Source organism: Tachyglossus aculeatus, chromosome 6 (assembly GCF_015852505.1).
Source record: "Tachyglossus aculeatus isolate mTacAcu1 chromosome 6, mTacAcu1.pri, whole genome shotgun sequence".
Lineage (NCBI taxonomy): Eukaryota > Metazoa > Chordata > Mammalia > Monotremata > Tachyglossidae > Tachyglossus > Tachyglossus aculeatus.
In genome coordinates, this window is record NC_052071.1 from 40,252,626 (window position 1) to 40,269,505 (window position 16,880).

At 44.6% G+C, this 16,880-nt stretch overlaps 2 protein-coding genes across 2 annotated transcripts; both read left to right on the plus strand.

Moving 5' to 3' along the window:
* Positions 1-2,529: 2,529 nt before the first annotated feature.
* LOC119929642 (olfactory receptor 13H1-like) lies at positions 2,530-3,486 on the plus strand. The gene has a single exon (XM_038747824.1). The coding sequence runs from the start codon at positions 2,530-2,532 to the stop codon at positions 3,484-3,486; it is 957 nt and encodes a 318-aa protein (XP_038603752.1).
* A 9,939-nt stretch (positions 3,487-13,425) lies between these two features.
* Positions 13,426-15,491, plus strand: LOC119929584 (olfactory receptor 13H1-like). The gene is made up of 2 exons (XM_038747756.1): positions 13,426-14,364; positions 15,480-15,491. The coding sequence occupies exons 1-2, from the start codon at positions 13,426-13,428 to the stop codon at positions 15,489-15,491; spliced, it is 951 nt and encodes a 316-aa protein (XP_038603684.1).
* Positions 15,492-16,880: the final 1,389 nt, after the last annotated feature.

Below are 16,880 nucleotides of genomic sequence, written 5' to 3' on the forward strand. Positions count from 1 at the left end.
TTCCAACCAGGATTATGGCTTCTTGAAAGGTTAGATTGGGAGCTGAATACTTGAATCGAAGCAGACATATTTCCCTGGTACTACAAAGATTGCCTTTTCCTTTTTTGTTTCTATTGGTAAAAATTAAGATATGTACTGGGACTTAAGATAGTAAAGAACTAGTCTTTTCCAGTGACCAGAGCAGGGCCAGTCTCAGACAAATAGTGTGATAACGGAGAGATGAACTGTGTGTAGTCGATAGTGACCCTAGAACATCCCACTATGGTCATTTGGGGATCTGCCCCACCATTTGGCAGCTCTTTGCAGGACCTTTTCAGGGTTTTGTTTGTGGGTGGGTGGGTGGGACAGGACCCCCTGCTACTCCAATCTCCCTTGGGTCTAGTAACCAAGGGAGTCTCCATAAACAGTATCACTTGCACGTATCAGAGACTCATTACAAGAAGAAAAAAAAATGACTCTGCTTGGCTTTAATGATCTACAAAGGAAAAAAGGTATCTTTTGCTCAGAGAGCATGTCAACACATTGCTAGTCCCTTCAATCCACTTCCCAGTGGTGAAATTTCACTGCCTAGTAGGGATATGATCCCTGGAGCCTTCTTGAAATATTTAATGTCTTCCTGTTCTAGGTAGTGGATCTGGATTTCAGTGCTATGCAGGTTTTTCTCTCAAGGTGAGTGCAAGAACCAGTATCATATCCCTCTTGCCAGTTGATCTAAGCTATATCATACTAAATCATCTTTGTTGCTTGCCTTGGAGAGAGTAATGTTTCAGCTAATCAGAGAGAGCAGATCTGGCCCCAAATCATTTAATATTTTGAAGTCAAGGTAAGAGATATTTTTATACTAGCCTCCCTCCCTTAAAAAAATGACCTTGGTACAGTGTTGAATGTATTGCTTGAATTTCTATCAAACTGGGATTTGATATTACTATATTCAATATTGTAAACTCATTGTGAGCGGGAAATGTTCCTGCTAACTCTATTGTATTGTACTCTGCCAAGTACTTAGTACAGGACTCTGCACATAGTAAGGAGTCAATAAATATCATTGATTGAGTGATTCCCTCTAAGTGCCCTACAAATATGGAGTCAGCTTTTAAAGTAAGAAAATGACATTCCAAATAATTTGTTTTGTTTCTTAGGGTTAATTCAGGGATTTAATTCAGGCAAGCAAATTCATCACTGGATGTGCAAAGATACCTTTTCTCCCACTGGGGTGTGAAAAAACAAAGGAAAATCCACCAATTTCACCACCCTTAAACCAGGCTGGACTAGTTCCTTTGGTGACCCACCTCTGACCAAAGGCTATCTGTGCATTTCATTGTTACTTTGAAAGGACCACATTTCCAGCAGCAGTTACCTTGGAAGCTATAGAATTCAGTGAGTATCTGGTCTTCATCACAGCCTGAACGTCCACTCCAGCTTTTGGATTCTTTTAAAAAAGGATCTAATTCATTTCCTTCCCACCTCTTAAATTAATAGAGGACTTTACAATTTAATTCTGGATGGTAACCATCGGGAATAAAAATATCTGCATTATCTTGTATTTCCTACTTTCACCCCTACCCCAATTCCATTTGGCTGACTCACTGGAGAGTCAGTAGTTCCTTTGAAATGAAGGTGATTGGAGGCTGAGAGCTCTAGCTTGTGAAATCAGACCAAATCTGCAGCTTCCCAAATAGGCCCAGCTATCTTCCAAACTTTTGACATACTCTAACTCCAGACACATTTTTGCGTAACATTGGAATGTATATTCTGGCTAAATATCACTTAAGAGAAATGGAATGTTATTTTGTGAGACAAACATTTTGGCTGAGGTTAGAAAACAGCCTTCTCTCCATGTCCCCACCATCCTGCCCCCAAAAGAGTTAGTGAAATGAAGATATTACATTCATTCTGTATCTCTGGGCTTCTAAGCAGTGAAGGAACATCAAGTGCCCAAGAGAAGTATTAATAATATTAATTGTGGCATTTCTTAAGCGCTTACTATGTGCCAAACTATGTTCTCTTTCCCGATCACTGGAGAGAGATTAGGCTTATTTTGTGTATCTCTGAAAAGTGAAGGGCTAAATTAAGCTAACCTCTTTGGCACTAATTTCCTTCAGAACTTTGAATCCTGAAGGCTACCCAGGGGTACTACTTCCCTAGCAGGTGATTTCCTCATTTGAAAGAAAGAAAATAAAAACAGGAGGAAACTGTTGTGAGAATTTCAATTCCACCCACTACAAAAAAAGCAGAGACATCACTTACATTTCTTGATCAAGGAAACCTAATTCCAACCTAATTTGAACTGCCCTCAGTGATCTAATGACTTCAGACTAGAGACCAGGTCATCCGCAGATCTCAGCTCTGAGAAATACACAATTTTGTGTTGGGTGACTCCTGGAAATTATACCATCTGCTCCTTTTCAGATGATGGCTAATGACCAGGAATCCTGGGGACCACTCATTGGGCTTGCCAGACTCATTGGGCTTGTACTTTCTAAAATTCAATCTCTCTTTCCTTTGTCTTGGTTCCGGAGGTAAGAGAAAATGAATAAACTGAGCGAGGCCAACTACACTGAGGTCACAGAATTCATCCTGGTTGGACTTTCCCATCAGCCCAAAAGTCAAATCATTTTCTTCTGTATCTTGCTCCATCTCTATCTGGGAACCATCGTGGGAAATATCTTCATCATTATGGTAGTGTGGAAAGAGCCTCGACTTCACACCCCAATGTATTTCTTCCTCTGCAATCTGTCCTTTGTTGACCTGTGTTCCACCACCACCTTGGTGCCTCTGGCCCTTGTCAACTGTCTGAGAGACTGCCCCACTATCACCTACAATGACTGCTTCGCCCAAATGACCATCTTCGTCTTCTGGAGCATCACTGAGTGCTGGCTGTTGGCCGTCATGGCTTACGACCGATTTGTTGCCATATCAAACCCCCTGCATTATGCGGTGATCATGACAATGAGGGCTTGTTTCCAGATTACCGCTACCATGTGGATAAGTAGCTTCCTCCTGGCCCTACTTCCTGTGGTCACCGTACCGCTTCGGTTTTGTGCTGGGCACAATGTAGTGAACCATTTTGCATGTGAGGTGGAAGCCATCTTAAAGCTGGTCTGCTCAAACACCACTGTCAGTGAGATCCTGATGTGGATAAACTCGATCTTCATCATGCTCCTCCCCTTTCTGTTTATCCTCTTCTCTTATATCCGGATCTTAGTGGCCATCTTGAAAATTCCCTCCACAGCTGGGCGGAGGAAAGCTTTCTCCACCTGTGGATCACACCTGACTGTTGTGACCATCTACTATGGGACCCTCATCTCCATTTACCTCAAACTTCAGAACAAAGACAGTATGGACCAGGACAAAATAGTCTTCCTATTTTATGGAATAGTGATCCCCATGACGAACCCTCTCATTTATACGTTGAGAAACAAGGATGTGATTGGAGCCTTAAGAAAGGTAGCTGGGAGAACCAAGCAAGTAAGGCTTTCAGTGTGAATTCTGCGTTGAGGCTGACTTGAGAAACAGGTATAATTCATTACAGGAGAGAAACTAACTAGAATTGATCCATAAGTACATTTGGAGGGCCCCAGACTCTAAGGCTGGCTCCCACATTTGCTGTGAGACCTTGGGCAAGTCCCTTAATTTATTTGTGCCTCAGTTTCCTCATCTGTTAAGTGGGGATTCCATACCTATTCTCTGCCCTTCTTAGACTGTGAGCCCAGTGTGGGACAGGACTGTGTCTGATTTGATTACACCAATGTTTAGTACATTACTTGGTCTATAAGCACCTAACAAATACAATTATTACTATTTATGTATCTTTAAATGATATATTATAAATTACATAGTTATATTAATAATTAAGTGATTTGCCCCAAGTCACACAGCTGACAATTGGAGGAGCCGGGATTTGAACCCATGACCTCTGACTCCAAAGCCCGTGCTCTGGAAAGTGGGGATTAATAATGATAATGGTGCTTATTAAGCGCTTACTATGTGCAAAGTAGTGTTCTAAACGCTGGGGAGGTTACAAGGCGATAAGACTGCCCACAGTCTTAATCCTCATTTTATAGATGAGGTCACTGAGGCCCAGAGAAGCTAAGTGACTTGTCCAAAGTCACACAGCCGACAATCGGCAGACCCGGGATTAGAACCCAAGACCTCCCCCTTCTAGACTGTGAGCCCGCTGTTGGGTAGGGACTGTCTCTGTGTCGCTGACTTGTACTTCCCAAGCGCTTAGTCCAGTGCTCTGCACACAGTAAGCGCTCAATAAATACGATTGATTGATTGATTGACCTCTGACTCCTAAACCCGTGCTCTTTCCACTGAGCCACGCTGCTTAAGACCGAGTCCTATGCGGGACTGGGACTGTTGCCAAACCGGTTTGCTTGGATCCACCCTAACGTTTAGTACAGTGTCTGGCGCATAATAAGCACTTAAATACCGTAATATTTATAATTCTGTAATTCTATTTATTCTGATGGTATTGACACATGTCTATTTGTTTTGTTGTCCGTCTGAGCCTGTTGTTGGGTAGGGACTGTCTCTATCTGTTGCCGTTTTGTACTTCCCAAGCACTTAGTACAGTGCTCTGCACACAGTAAGCGCTCAATAAATATAAATGAATGAATGAATTAATGTCTCTCTCCCACTCAGGAATGTAAGCTTGTTGTAGGAGGCAGGGAACATGCTGCCAACTTTGCTGTTTAGAACGCTCCGAAGCGCTTAGCACACAGTGCTCAGCCCACAGTACTTAAATAGTACTTTTGTTACTCTTCCCGGTGTAGGGAGGGGTTGGGCAGGAGAGATGTTGGTGTGTGTGCTTGTCTCTGTGCGTGCGTTTTCACTCAGTATGGAGTGGCAGAAACCTGAGGCCTAGCAGAAGCAGAGACACCTAGTGAGTTGGAGAGAGTGCCCTACAACTGGACAGAAAGGAACAAGGTAACTGAGGGCTACCTCCTGTCCCTGGAGCACACTAGAACCCTCCCTCCATCTCTTTGTTTTACCTCAAAATTCTCCTCTGTTCCTAGTCCAGAGCAAACTAGGACTTCCCGAGCTGGAACCTGCCTAGCGGCCAATGGCCGAGCTCTCTTGAAAATAGGATGATGGGGTAATTTGCCCTTTGTAGGGGGCCCCCCTACGATGGAAGAGCAGATCTTATAATTTCCCTGATTAGGGGAATTAGTAAGAATAATAATAATGATGGCATGTATTAAGTGCTTACTATGTGCAAAGCACTGTTCTAATCACTGTGGAGGTTACAAGGTATTCAGGTTGTCCCACGGGAGGCTCCACAGTCTTCATCCCCATTTTATAGATGAATTAACTGAGGCCCAGAGAAGTCCGGGATTTGAACCCTGACCTCTGACTCCAAAGCCCGTGCTCTTTCTAGTTTGCCACACTGCTTAAGCTGACCAAAAAGAGGGGAGACTCAGAGAGGCTGGATGGTTACCCACAGATCTAAATACGAGGGACCTGATTAGTGATAAGAATGGTGACGTTTTATTTCAGAGATAATCTCTCTCGGGTGAGCCCTCTCAGATTTATCAAGCCCAAAGAATTAGGGCTTTTCTCCCTTTAAATCTTTCAGGATCTGGAGTAGGTTTGTGGGGAAGGGGGAGGGGAGACAACAAAGTGTAAAACCAGCCACATTTGCTCTCAGGTTCAGTCCAAGGGACACCCACTACACCAAATGTGAGAAAAACTCTTGTCATCTTGACCTAGGCCAGGTCCCCCCTACCCCTTCACCGCTGCATGAAACTCTCCAACTGTTCCTGCAGGGAGTTGAGCTGTGGAGAGATTAGACACATAGAGGAAACAGGAGGCACTTCTGCAGGCCCTCTGGTACCTGATTTGGGGTGGGGGGAAATCTACCCCAGCAGGAAACTTCTCCCAGACCTAAATTTCATCCCAACTGTGACTCATCCAGTGGTTCTTCGCAGTTTGGAGTGTGGATGGTGGCATATTTATTGAGCGCTTACTGTGTGCAGAGCACTGTACTAAGCACTAGGGAAGTACAAGTCAGGAACATATAGAGAAGGTCCCTACCCAACAATGGGCTAGCAGTATAGAAGGAGGAGACAGACAATGAAACAAAACATGTAGACAGGTGTCAGAATCATCAGAAAAAATTGAATTATAGCTATATACACATCATTAACAAAATAGAGTAGTAAATATGTACAAGTAAAATAAATAGAGTAATAGAGTGAGAAATGTGTACAAATATATACAAGTGCTGTGGGCAGAGAAGGGCCATGCTGAAGCTATCCAGCCTCCAGCCAAGGGGTCAGGTTTTATTCCAGGGAGGCAGACAGGAAAGAGGGAGAGTCTGAAGACTCAGATTCTTGTCCCAGTTCTGCAATGTGACTTGGGGCAAGGCACTGAGGGTACTGAGGCACAGAGAGGTTGGTTGAGAGCCCTGCCTCCCGGCTTTAGTTCCGTTCCAGTGAGGCCCTTGGATTAACCCCAGGATTCCCATTCAATAGCCTTCAGGGTGGTTACCTCCCCTCACCGGCTCAGCGCCTCAGAACCACACCCTACTCCCTCCCCGACGACCCTCGACCCCAATTTTCTCACATTATGTGAGAGGCACTCTTCTGGCGCTGGACAAGGGAGTTTCCCATGGAGGCTTGGCCTCAGCTTCATGACATTTCACCCCTCCCTGGCTCTGTGCTAACTTTTGAGGCTGGGTCTTCCCCTTCCTCCCCGCCCTCTGCCAGTAGGAGTTGGCATTTGTATCAAAGAGATGAAGGAAAGGCAACACCTAGAATGAGAGTGAGTCAGTGCAATGGAATGGAGGAAAGGCCAGGAGACTCGGCTCCAAGAGATTGTTCTGAAAACAGTCTAGGCCGAGGCTCACTCTGCCTGAGGATTCCAGAGTTCCCCCCCAACCATGAATCCAGTTTCGTCTTCACATGAGCAAAGAGGTTTTTCTAATTAGTACAGCTCTCTGCATACAGTAAGTGCCCAATAAATACCACTGGTGACTTAACATTCTCAATACAAATAAATGACCCAAGGGGCTCAGCCCTCACCTTCTCCTCCAGTGACCGCATCTTTGTTGCTGGCAAGAGTTCAAGGGATCAAGAACTCCAAGCTGGCCAGTTCTCACAGTCCTGAAACAGAGACAATCACAAAGCTTGGAACCCAAGCCTAAGCACCCTCCCTTCCCACCCAAGGATCCACCTGAATCTCTAGTCCAGTCTCCAGCCAAAGTGGCCAATCCAAACGACCAACTGCACCCAAAAGCTCAAGATCCAGAAAGACTTGGGATTAGAGGGGATAATAATTAATAGTAATAATTATGGTACTTGTTAAGCACATGCCATATGCCAAGCACAGTTTTCAGTGCTGGGATAGATTCAAGGTTATCAGGTTGTCCCATGGGTGACTCACAGTATTAATCCACATTTTACAGGTGAGAGAACTGAGGCACAGAGAAGTTAAGTGCCTCATCACACAGCTGACAAGTGAGATTTGAACCCACAACCTCTGACTCCCAAACCCGTGCTCTTCCCACACAGCTATGCTGCTTCTCAAGGTAGATACAAGGTAATCAGGTTGACCAGGGTCCCTGTCCCACATGGGGCTCCGAGTCTAAATCCTCTTTCTATAGATGAGGTAACTGAGGCATGGAGAAGGTATGTGATTGCCCAAGGTGAAACAGCAGACAAGGGACAGGATCAGGATTAGAACCCATGACCTCCTGACTCCCAGGCCCGAGCTCTATCCAGTAGATGGAGGGAGAGGCTGCATCAACCAGTCTCTCACCCCGACCTGTATTGGCCTCAGACAGGTCTTGCCTGCCCTCCTGGTTCCATCCTGTCTCTGTCAGGGGAGGAACCTCTAGTGCCCACAGCACAGTGGATTGGGGCTCTTGTGCCACTCAAGGAAGCAGCTTGTGAGGCACAAAGGAGATGGCTAAAATGAGTCCCCAGGGTGACCCTACCTCATCATCCATCTCCCTCTGAACATCCTCCTCATTCTTGGGGCATTTGCAGCCTGTTCCAGCAGCCAGCATCCCAAAGGCACAGTAGACTCAAAGAAGGCCCAGCCATTAGAGAAAATATCTAGTAATCGGGCTAGAACAGCAGATACACTATCCAGCCTCAATCAGCCTTCAGCCCTGATCTCTCCCAGGGTGAAAATGGGAAGAGTGAACTGAAATAGGTATCTCTCACTGGGCAATTCCAGACATATGACCTCAAAAGTGGCTGGTTCACAAGGGAGAACGTTTAGCATCTTGTTGCCACGGTCTGTGTTCACACCTTTTCAAATTGCAGGACCCTACCCGGGGCCTGAATTCTTGAAGAAGTGTTTCTGGATGGGTGGCCAGGATATGGAGAATTGCCCGGAATGGGGATAGGCAGAAATGAGAACGAAGTGGGACTGAGGGCCGCAAGATAACAAGCAGTGGGCCAGAAAAGAGCAAAGGGAGTTTTAGAGAAACTTCTTTCTACTTCCTTTTCTAGGGAGTAGTGAACCCCGCCCCTCCATGAACACCACCAATCACGAACTGCCTTATTATAATCCTAATCCCAGTCTGCTACTTCTCTGCTGTGTGACACTGGGCAAGTCACTTAACTTCTCTGTACCTCAGTTTCCTCATCTGTAGAATGGGGATTCATTACTCGTTCTCAGTACCACTTAGTCTGTGAGCCCCACGTGGGACAGGGACTCAGTCCAACCAGATTATCTTTTATCCATCCCTGTACTTGACAAATGGTAAGTGGTTAAACTACTACCATCTAGCAGGTGTAGCTCAGCGAAGGAATAGACTCCTTTGCCATTCGGGTCGCAGATTGTTCTCTTCTCTGGAGATACTGACAGGTGGCCCCTGACCTCTGACCCCAGTCCAAGGAAGGGATTGAGAATATTTCGAAAGGGATGAGCATATTGAATAGAGGGAGGTTTCAGGAGGTGGGATGAGACTTCTCAGAGCCATTTAGATTGTGTGCCTTGGTCAGGCTCAGTGAGAAGATGCCCGTGATGGAGGGGGATTTTGGTGTTGCAGAGGTCGTCACGTGACCTCTCCCATCTAGTCACTGCATTCTTTTCCCCCGTGCTTTATTTTAGTGGCTCTTCCATCTGGGTAGGACACATTAAAATCCTTCAGCCAGATTGTCCCCAGAATTGTAGCCAGGGCAGCCAATCCAGCAGCCAGGTGGCCTGAGTTCTGGTGGAGCTGAATGCTTGTGCTGGGGTTCCTTCTGCCACGGTTATACCTTCCCCTTCTCGGTATCCTCACCTCTTTCTCTAGCCCCCCACTCTGCTACATCAAGGGATCCCCTGTTTCTTCTCCCTGCAGCTCAGGGATCAGTCAATCAATAGTAGTTCATGCACCATACTAATACTGAGCATCTGGGAGAGTACAACAGAAAGAAGCCACAGGTCCCCTGTCCTCTAGGTGTTTACAATCCAATGGCGGGGATGGACAATTGGAAATTGTTTGAAATTAGTGGGAGGAGGAAGAGGAGAATATGAGAAGCAGCATGGCCTAGTGAATAGAATATGGGCCTGGGAGGCAGAAGGACCTGGGTTCTAATTCCAGCTCTGCCACGTGACTGCTGTGTGATGTTAGGTAAGTCTCTTAACTTCTCCGCTTAATAGGGATTAAGACTGTGAGCCCTACATGTAACAGGGACTGATTGTATCTCTCCCAGTGCTTAGTACAGAGCCTGGCACATAGTTAGGGCTTATCAAATACCATCAAAAAAAATTGAATTGAGAAGAGGAAGCAGAGTAGACAGGGAAGCAATTTCATTTAGAAGAGCTGCTGGAACCTCCTTGGGTCCACATTGATTCTTTGAGACCCTGGGCATTTGGGCTGGTGTTGATTTTGTTGGTGGCCTTAACTGGTTGAACGTGGGCTACAAAGGACGTGGGCTCAATTCCTTCTGGTCAAAATGGTGAGACTTGGGTTTCCTTCCCAGGGACTGGGCAGCTGTCAGTGGTGTCCTCATAAATGTTCATTTGGAAAGGAGATTTGGTCTTTATGTTTGATCTGAAAGACACAGGCAATCGGCAGGTTTGGCTGTCTGTCTCAGGGAGCTCAGCTCTGCTGTGGGACTTGTTTCTTGCTTTTTAGGTTCAGTTTATTGAGGGAATGTTTTCCTTCCTCCTTTTTTCACATCTTCAAAGTTTTTCCTTGTCCCTGAGAATGAAAAGTTGAAACTTTCTCCCATTGCTCATAATTATCCTGTTATTACTGTGCTGAAAAGTTCTTGTGAGGAAGTGCCAAGTTTGTTGTCTCCTTAATAATGCCCAGAGTGGAGTGTCTGGGTGTTTACAACAAGTGGTTTTAATTGCTCCACTCTGTTCACTGCATTGGCAATAAGCAATGCCCAACGTGCCTATTAATGCTCAACAAACCTATCTGAGCAAATAATCATGGGAGGCTTTCACCCTTTTCAATGACAGTGTGAAAAATAAAAGCTTAGGAAGGAAGAACACTTTAAGGAAAGGAAAATATACAGAAATTTTTCCAGCAAAGATTATGGCTCTTAAAAGGTTAGATTGGGAGCTGCGTATTTGAATCGAAGCAGACATATTTCACTAGTAATACAAAGATTGGCTTTTCCTTTTCTGTTTCTATTGGTAAAAATTAAGGTATGTACTGGGACCTAACATAAGAAAGAACTAGTCTTCTCCAGTGACCAGAGCAGGGCCGTCTCAGACAAATAGTGTGATAACAGAGAGATGGACTGTGTGTTGCCAACAGTGACCCTACACCATCCCGCAATGGTCATTTGGGGTTCTGCCCCACTGTTTGGCAGCTTTTTGCAGGATCCTTTCAGGGTCTTGTTTTTTGCCTGGGTGGGTGGGACAGGACCCCCTGCTGTTCCACTGTCACTTTCATCTAGTAACCAAGTGAATCTCTATAACCAGTGTCACTTGCATGTATCAGAGACTCATTACAAAAGGAAAAAAAAGACTCTGCTTGGCTTTAATGATCTACAACCGAAAAAAGGTATCTTTTCCTCAGAGGGCACGTCAACACATTGCTGTTCCCTTCAATCCACTTCCCTTTGGTGGAATTTCACTACCTAATAGGGATATAATACCTGGAGCCTACTTGAAATATTTAATGTCTTCCTGTTCTAGGTAGTGGATCTGGATTTCAGTGCTATGCAGGTTTTTCTCTCAAGGTGAGTGCAAAAACCAGTATCGTATCCCTCTTGCCAGTTGATCTAAGTTATATCATACTAAATCATCAGCTAATCAGAGAGAGCAGATCTGGCCTCAAATCATTTAATATTTTGAAGTCAAGGTAAAAGATATTTTTATACTAGCCTCCCTCCCTTAAAAAAATGATCTTGGTACAGTGTTGAATGTACTGCTTTAATTTCTATCAAATTGGGATTTGATGTTATTATATTCTATATTGTAAACTCATTGTGAGCAGGAAACATTTCTGCTAACTCTGTTGTATTGTACTCTCCCAATTACTTAGTACAGGACTCTGCACATAGTAAGGGGGTCAATAAATATCATTGATTGACTGATTCCCTCCATGTGCCCTACAAATATGGAGTCAGCTTTTAAAGTAAGAAAATGACATTCCAAAGTATTTTTTTTTGTTGTTGTTTCTTAGGGTTAATTCAGGGATTTAATTCAGGCAAGTAAATTCATCAGTGGATGTGCAAAGATGCCTTTTCTCCACTGGGTGTGTGAGGAACCAAAGGAAAACTCACCAATTTGACCACCCTTAAACCAGGCTGGGCTGGATGCTTTGGTGACCCATCTCTGACCAAAGTCTATCCGTGGATTTCATTGTTACTTTGAAAGGACTACATTTCCAGCAGCAGTTACCTTGGAAACTATAGAATTCAGTGAGTATCTGGTCTCCTTCACAGCCTGAAGGCCCATTTCATCTTTTGGATTTTTTTTAAAAAGGATCTAATTCATTTCCTTCCCGTCTGTTAAATTAATGGAGGACTTTACAATTTAATTCTAGATGGTAACCATCGGGAATAAAAATACCTGCATTATCTTGTATTTCCTACTTTCGACCCTGGAATTCCATTTGGCTGACTCACTGGAGAGTTGGTAGTTCCTTTGAAATGAAGGTTATTGGTGCCTGAGAGCTCCAGTTTGTGAAGTCAGACCAAATCTGTAGCTTCCCAAATAGGCACAGCTATCTTCCAAACTTCTGAAATACTCTATCTAACTCCGGGCACATTTTTGTATAACATTTAAATGTATTATCTGGCTAAATATCACTGAAGAGAAATGGGATGTTATTTTGTGAGACAAACATGTTGGCTGAGGTTAGAAAACAGCCTTCTCTCCATGTCCGCACCCTCCTGCCCCCAAATGAGTTAGTGAAATAAAGATATTACATTCATTCTGTATCTCTGGACTTCTAAGTAGTGAAGGAACATCAAGTGCCCAAGAGAAGTATTAATAATATTAATTGTGGCATTTCTTAAGTGCTTACTATTTGCCAAACACTGTACTCAGCACTAGGGTAGATACAAGAAAACCAAGTCCCACATGAGCTCACAGTCTAAGTAGGAGGGTATTGGATCCCCTTTTTGAGAATGAGGGAACTGAAGCCCAGAGAAGTTTAGTGATTTGTCCAAAGTCAGACAGCAGACAAGTGGAGAAGCTGGGATTAGAACCCAGGTCCAAAGTAGTTCAGCTAATAACCTATTGAACATAGAGAAAAATGTGTTCTCATTTGATGAAATCTATCAGTGCAATCAGAGGCAGAGTAGAGTCTTCTTTATGACCATAGTTTCTGCACTGGGGACATCTGCTCCATCAGCAGATGTAACCATCACTTCTCAGAAGGGTTAAAAACACTGTATTTCCACCTGGAAATGGTCTCAATGATGGAGAATCCATGCAAGTCTAACTTAGAATGCTGAGAAGGGTTCTAGGATGTTAGCTCTTCAAGCAAATTTTGTTAGCTCTTTCCCAATCACTGGCGAGATTAGGCTTATTTTGATAACCAATGAAAAATGAAAGGCTAAATTAAGCTAACCTCTTTTGCACTAATTTCCTTCAGAACTTTGAATCCTGAAGGCTACCCAGGGGTACCACTTCCCTAGCAGGTGATTTCCTCATTTGAAAGAAAGAAAATAAAAACAGGAGGAAACTGTTGTGAGAATTTCAATTCCACCCACTACAAAAAAGGCAGAGACCTCACTTACATTTCTTGATCAAGGAAACCTAATTCCAAGCTAATTTGAACTGCCCTAAGTGATCTAATGACTTCAGACTAGAGACCAGGTTATCCACAGATCCCAGCTCTGAGAATTTTGTGTTGGGTGCCTTCTGGAAATTATACCATCTGCTCCTTTCCGGATGATGACTAATGACCAGGAATCCTGGGGACCACTCATTAGGCTTGTCAGACTCATTGGGCTTGTACTTTCTAAAATTCAATCTCTCTTTCCTTTGTCTTGGTTCCGGAGGTAAGAGAAAATGAATAAACTGAGCGAGGCCAACTACACTGAGGTCACAGAATTCATCCTGGTTGGACTTTCCCATCAGCCCAAAAGTCAAATCATTTTCTTCTGTATCTTGCTCCATCTCTATCTGGGAACCATCGTGGGAAATATCTTCATCATTATGGTAGTGTGGAAAGAGCCTCGACTTCACACCCCAATGTATTTCTTCCTCTGCAATCTGTCCTTTGTTGACCTGTGTTCCACCACCACCTTGGTGCCTCTGGCCCTTGTCAACTGCCTGAGAGACTGCCCCACTATCACCTACAATGACTGCTTCACCCAAATGACCATCTTCCTCTTCTGGAGCATCACCGAGTGCTGGCTGTTGGTCGTCATGGCTTACGACCGATTTGTTGCCATATCAAACCCCCTGCATTACAGGTTGATTATGACAATGAGGGCTTGTTTCCAGGTTGCCGCTACCATGTGGATAAGTAGCTTCCTGCTGGCCCTACTTCCTGTGGTCACTGTACCGGTTCGGTTTTGTGCAGGGCACAATGTAGTGAACCATTTTGCATGTGAGGTGGAAGCTGTCTTAAAGCTGGTCTGCTCGGACACTGCTGTCAGTGAGATCCTGATGTGGATAAACTCGATCTTAATCTTGTCCCTCCCCTTTATGTTTATCCTCCTCTCTTATATCTGGATCTTGGTGGCTGTCTTCAAAATTCCTTCCACAGCTGGGCGGAGGAAAGCTTTCTCCACCTGTGGATCACACCTGACCGTGGTGATCATCTACTATGGGACCCTCAACTCCATTTATCTCAAACCTCAAAACAAAGACAGTATGGACCAGGACAAAATCATCTTTCTATTTTATGGAATAGTGATCCCCATGATGAACCCTCTCATTTATACATTGAGAAACAAGGATATGATAGGTGCCTTGAGAAAGGCAGCTGGGCAAACCAAGCAAGTAAGGCTTTCAGTGTGAATTCTGCATTGAGGCTGACTTGAGAAACAGTTATAATTCATTACAGGAGAGAAACGAACTAGAATTAATCCATAAGGACTTTTGGAGGGCCCAAGCTCTAAAGCTGGCTCCCCTACTTGCTGTGGGACCTTGGACAAGTCACTTAATTTATCTGTGCTTCAGTTTCCTCATCTGTGAAATGGCGATTCCATACCTATTCTCTGTGCTACTTAGACTGTGAGCCCAGTGTGGGACAGCGACTGTGTCTGATTTGATTACACCAATGCTTAGTACATTACTTGGACTATAAATGCCTAACAAATACAATTATTATGATGTACGTATCTTTAAATGATATATTATAAATTACATAGTTATATTAATGTCTCTCTCCCACTCTGGAATGTAAGCTTGTTGTAGGAGGCAGGGAACTTGCTGCCAACTCTGTTGGATTGAATGCTCCAAAGCGCTTAGCACACAGTGCTCAGCCGAAAGTAAGTACTTAGATAGTACTTTGGTTATTCTTCCCGGTTTAGGTAGGGATTGGGTAGGGGAGATGTTGGTGTGTCTGTGTATCCCTGTGCATGTGTTTTCACTCAGCATGGAGCAGCAGAAATTTGAGTCCTAGCAGAAGCAGAGATACCTAGTGAGTTGGAGAGAGTGCCCTACAACTGGACAAAAAGGAACAAGGTACCCAAGAGCTACCTCCTGTCCCTGGAGCCCACTAGTCCCCTCCCCTCCGCCTCTTTGTTTTTCCTTAAAATTCTCCTCCATTCCTAGTCCCCAGCAGACTGGGGGCTTCCTGAGCAGGAACTTGTCTAGCGGCCAACAGCCAAGCTCTCTTGAAAATAGGAAGACGGGGTAATTCTCCCCTTGTGGGGGGCCCCCTAGGATGGAAGAGCAGGTCTTATAATTCCCCTGATTAGGGGAATTAGATAAGCTGACCCCAAAGAGAAGAGACTCAGAGAGGCTGGATGGTTACCCACAAATCAAAATACTAGGGACCTGCCTAGCAATAAGAACAGGGACCTTTTATTTCAGAGATAATCTCTCAGGTGAGCCCTCTCAGGTTTACCAAGTCCAAAGAATTAGGGCTTTTCTCCCTTTAAATCTTTCAGGATCTGGAGTAGGTTTGTGGGGAAGGGGAAGGGGAAGGGGAAGGGGAGACAACCAAGTGTAAAACCTGCCACATTTGCTCTCAGGTTCAGTCCAAGGGACACCCATTACACCAAATGGGAGAAAAATTCTTAAGTCATCTTGACCTAAGTCAGGTCTCCCGCTACCGCTTCACTGCTGCATGAAACTCTCCAACTGTTCCCGCAGGGAGTTGAGCTGTGGAGAGATTAGATGCATAGAGGAAACAGGAGGCAATTCTGCAGGCCCTCTGGTACCTGATTTTGGTGGGGGGTGGAAATCTACCCCAGTAGGAAACTTCTCCCAGATCTAAATTTCATCCCAACTGTGACTCAACCAGTAGTTCTTTGCAGTTTGGAGTGTGGATGGGGGCAACAAGGGGCCGTTCATTCAATCATATTTATTGAACACTTACTGTGTGCAGAACAGTGTACTGAGCACTTGGGAAGTGCAAGTCGGCAACATATAGAGATGGTCCCTCCCCAACAATGGGCTCACAATATAGAAGGGGGAGATAACAAAATAAAACATGTAGACAGGTGTCAAAATCGTCAGAAGAAATAGAATTCATTCATTCAATCAATCGTATTTATTGAGCGCTTACTGCTATACGCACATCATTAACAAAATAGAGTAGTAAATATGCACAAGTAAAATAAGTAGAGTAATAGAGTAAGAAATCTGTACAAATATATACAAGTGCTGTGGGGAGGGAAGGGCCATCCTGAAGCTAGCCAGCCAAGGGGTCAGGTTTTATTCCAGGGAGGCAGAATAGAAACAGGGAGAGTCAGAAGACTCAGATTCTAGTTCCAGTTCTGCAATGTGACTTGGGACAGGGAACTGAGGCACAGAGAGGTTGGTTCCCAGACTGAGCCCCCTTTCCAGACTGAGACCCCTTTTTCCTCTCCTCCTCCCCATCCCTCCACACCTCCTTACCCTCCCCACAGCACCTGTATATATGTTTGTACAGATTTATTACTGTATTTATTTTACTTGTACATATTTATTATTCTATTTATTTTGTTTTATCTCTATTTATTCTGATGACTTGACACCTGTCCATATGTTTTGTTTTGTTGTCTGTCTCCCCCTTCTAGACTGTAAGCCCGTTGTTGGGTAGAGACCATCTCTATACGTTGCCAACTTGTACTTCCCAAGCGCTTAGTACAGTGTTCTACACACAGTAAGTGCTCAATAATTACGTTTGAATGAATGAATGGGTGAGAACCCTGCCCCCCGGCTTTAGTTCTGTTCCAGTGAGGCCCTTGGATTAACCCCAGGATTCCCATTCGATAGGCTTCAGTGTGGTAACCTCCCCTCTCCAGCTCTGAGCCTCAGAGCCATCCCCGCCCCCCCGCCCCCGCTCCCATTCCGATGACCCTCAA

What these genes read in the sequence shown, in the direction of transcription:
- LOC119929642 (XM_038747824.1), top strand. Translation starts at nt 2,530, where the DNA reads ATGAATAAACTGAGCGAGGCCAACTACACTGAGGTCACAGAATTCATC.
- LOC119929584 (XM_038747756.1), top strand. Translation starts at nt 13,426, where the DNA reads ATGAATAAACTGAGCGAGGCCAACTACACTGAGGTCACAGAATTCATC.